Consider the following 2,568-nt stretch of genomic DNA (forward strand, 5'->3'; position numbering starts at 1 on the left):
CATATTGATGTGATAAAAAATCATAACTTAATTATTGGAATATTTTTGTATAGCTTTTTAATATTTATAAATATACGATTAAAATATTGAGTAAATTAAACATGGTGTTAACGATTTAATAACTATTTTTGTAGCTCCGTATTTGAGTTTATGCTCCTACCTATTATTTGAATATATCAAGAAAGATGTATGGTTCAATGAGGCTACTGTGAAATATTTACTCATGGATGGGGCAAGCTCTTCTATTCTGGTTTATGGTTTCTCTTGGTTATATGTTTCATCCGGGGGCGAGATTAAGCTTCAAGAAATAGTAAACGGTCTTATCAATATATAAATGTATAACTTCCCAGGAATTTCAGTTGCGATCGTATTCATTACCTTAAGATATGGGTTCAAGCTTTCTCCAGCTCATTCTCATCAATGGACTCCTGACGTATTAGTTTCAATGATTAATCAAATTCATTGTTGACCAGATTAGTTAAATTCAATTGTGACCCAATATTAATTCTTGATTTCTCGTATGCTTTGACGTCCAGGCTCGAAGTGATAAAAAATCCATTAAGAATGAATCCATCACAATAAAATTAATTATATTTGAACATAAAGATATCAAGTACTCCCTTTATCTCAGTTTATATGAGTTGTTTTCCTTCTTATTTAGTTTTAAAAAGAATGATATATTTTTATATCTAGTTTTAACTTTAAAATATCTATTTTGCCCTAAATGAAATAATTTATAGTCACGTAAATATTTGGGACTTATTTTAAACCACAAGATTTTACAGTCTTCTTTTATAAAAAAAAAAATTGTGTTGAGTCCAAACTAACTCATAATTGGGACGAAGAAAGTAGCTTAATTCGTAAAATTGAAATCTTTTTACAAACCTCCTTAAATTTATTTATATTGCAAGTGTGGAAGTAGTGAAAGGCCATTTATAAATTAAGTTTTTAGTGTGGACAGAGGACTTCAGCAACTATATAATTTTAAAATAAAGAGTGTTTACTAACTTATTCTTGAAAGATACTTTGAAAAAGATGTAAAGCATAATTTCATGATTGTGTAATTGTGGAAGAACATATATCGTAATCGGTTGTTTGACAAGAAAATGGGATAAGTAGGGATATCTCATTGGACTATTTTATCTCATTTTTCATATAGAATAGTAATCCTCTCCCAAAATTAGCTAATACCTCATATATAATATAAGATAAAACTCATCTCAAAATTTATCATGGAATTATTACGCGTATCCAACCTATCAAATAATCTATTCATGAATTAATTGATTATGTAAATCTCTACTTAGATAAAAAAAAAAAAAAAAACACGATTTATTAGCAACTAAGGAATATAGATGAAAATAGTCAAATGAAGAAACAGATAGTCAAATAAAATTCAAAAAGGGTTAATAATTAGATTACGTGGATCCAAATAGCAGCTGTGACGCTACCACTACATTGACAAAAGTTTGACGCAAGTATTTTACTTGTAACTACCTACATATTCCACTGTCTTGTGTCTCCACTTACTCACACACACACACACACCACACCACACACACCACACACACACCACCACTCATACACCGCAAACCAACACCCATTGACACCATGCATCGAACTAGTGCCCTCAGATCATCTGCTGCACCCGCAGCAAGTGGATCCAGCAGTGGTGGATCAGGGATGCCTCCAAGGCATTCATGTAATCGTAGAAAAAAAAGGCAAAAATGGATTTTGCAAAGTTGATAGCTGAAAATACGATATTCATTATATCAACGAGCAAATGTTACATGTAATTCTTAGTGAAGAGCTTGTTGGTGTTATTGGGAGTTAACCCAATAGTTTTTAAGGTGGAAGAGGAGGAGAAAAGCTCTGTGTTGATGAAGCTATCAAAGATGAATGAAGGTTTCAACAGTAGTACTGGAGGACCGTGGGATTTACCAGCAGTGTATAAAGGAGGAAAGTACTTAAGAGGTTTTGATAAAGTGATGGAGAGTCATGTAAAGGGTGAATTAGTTCCCATGCTTAAGAAAGCTGGAGCTTTATGGCTTTGAATTAACTAGCTACTCCATTGTTCTATTTTTTTTTTTGTTGTTTTAGTTTTCTTTTTATATGGTGTAATTTACAGTAAAAGTATACAGTTGGTTATATTGTGGTATTAGACGTGAAAATTATGAATAAAATGAAACTCTTGAAACTGTGATTCTAAATCATTTCCAAACAAAATGAAATGTTTCAAGTGAAGTACAATTTCTAAAAAAAGAAGTATGACACTTTTGCTTGTTTAATTCAGAAAATCTAAGAGATCATTTATCAGTTTGTTTTCAATTTACTCTTTTTTGTTTCCTGTAAATCATTTTTCAACAGTAAACTATTATATTAAAAGTGTGATATACTAAAATTATAATTCTATTTGTTGATCATTCAGGCCTGCCAAGTTAATATTGGACAAATAAAATAATGAACTAAAGAATTATTCTTCAAAACAAATTTAAAAAGAAAAGTATGATGCATGAACTGTGACCAAGGAAGTACTAATAGATAAGTTTACACATTCTGCCACTGATT

General features: G+C 30.6%; 1 protein-coding gene across 1 annotated transcript; it reads left to right on the top strand.

Annotated features, from left to right (window-relative positions):
• The first annotated feature begins 1,611 nt into the window (after nt 1–1,611).
• Nucleotides 1,612–2,054, top strand: LOC124892995 (glutaredoxin-C9-like). Its single transcript, XM_047404159.1, has 2 exons — nt 1,612–1,702; nt 1,804–2,054. The coding sequence occupies exons 1-2, from the start codon at nt 1,612–1,614 to the stop codon at nt 2,052–2,054; spliced, it is 342 nt and encodes a 113-aa protein (XP_047260115.1).
• Nucleotides 2,055–2,568: the final 514 nt, after the last annotated feature.

Source organism: Capsicum annuum, unplaced genomic scaffold, assembly GCF_002878395.1.
Source record: "Capsicum annuum cultivar UCD-10X-F1 unplaced genomic scaffold, UCD10Xv1.1 ctg52939, whole genome shotgun sequence".
Lineage (NCBI taxonomy): Eukaryota > Viridiplantae > Streptophyta > Magnoliopsida > Solanales > Solanaceae > Capsicum > Capsicum annuum.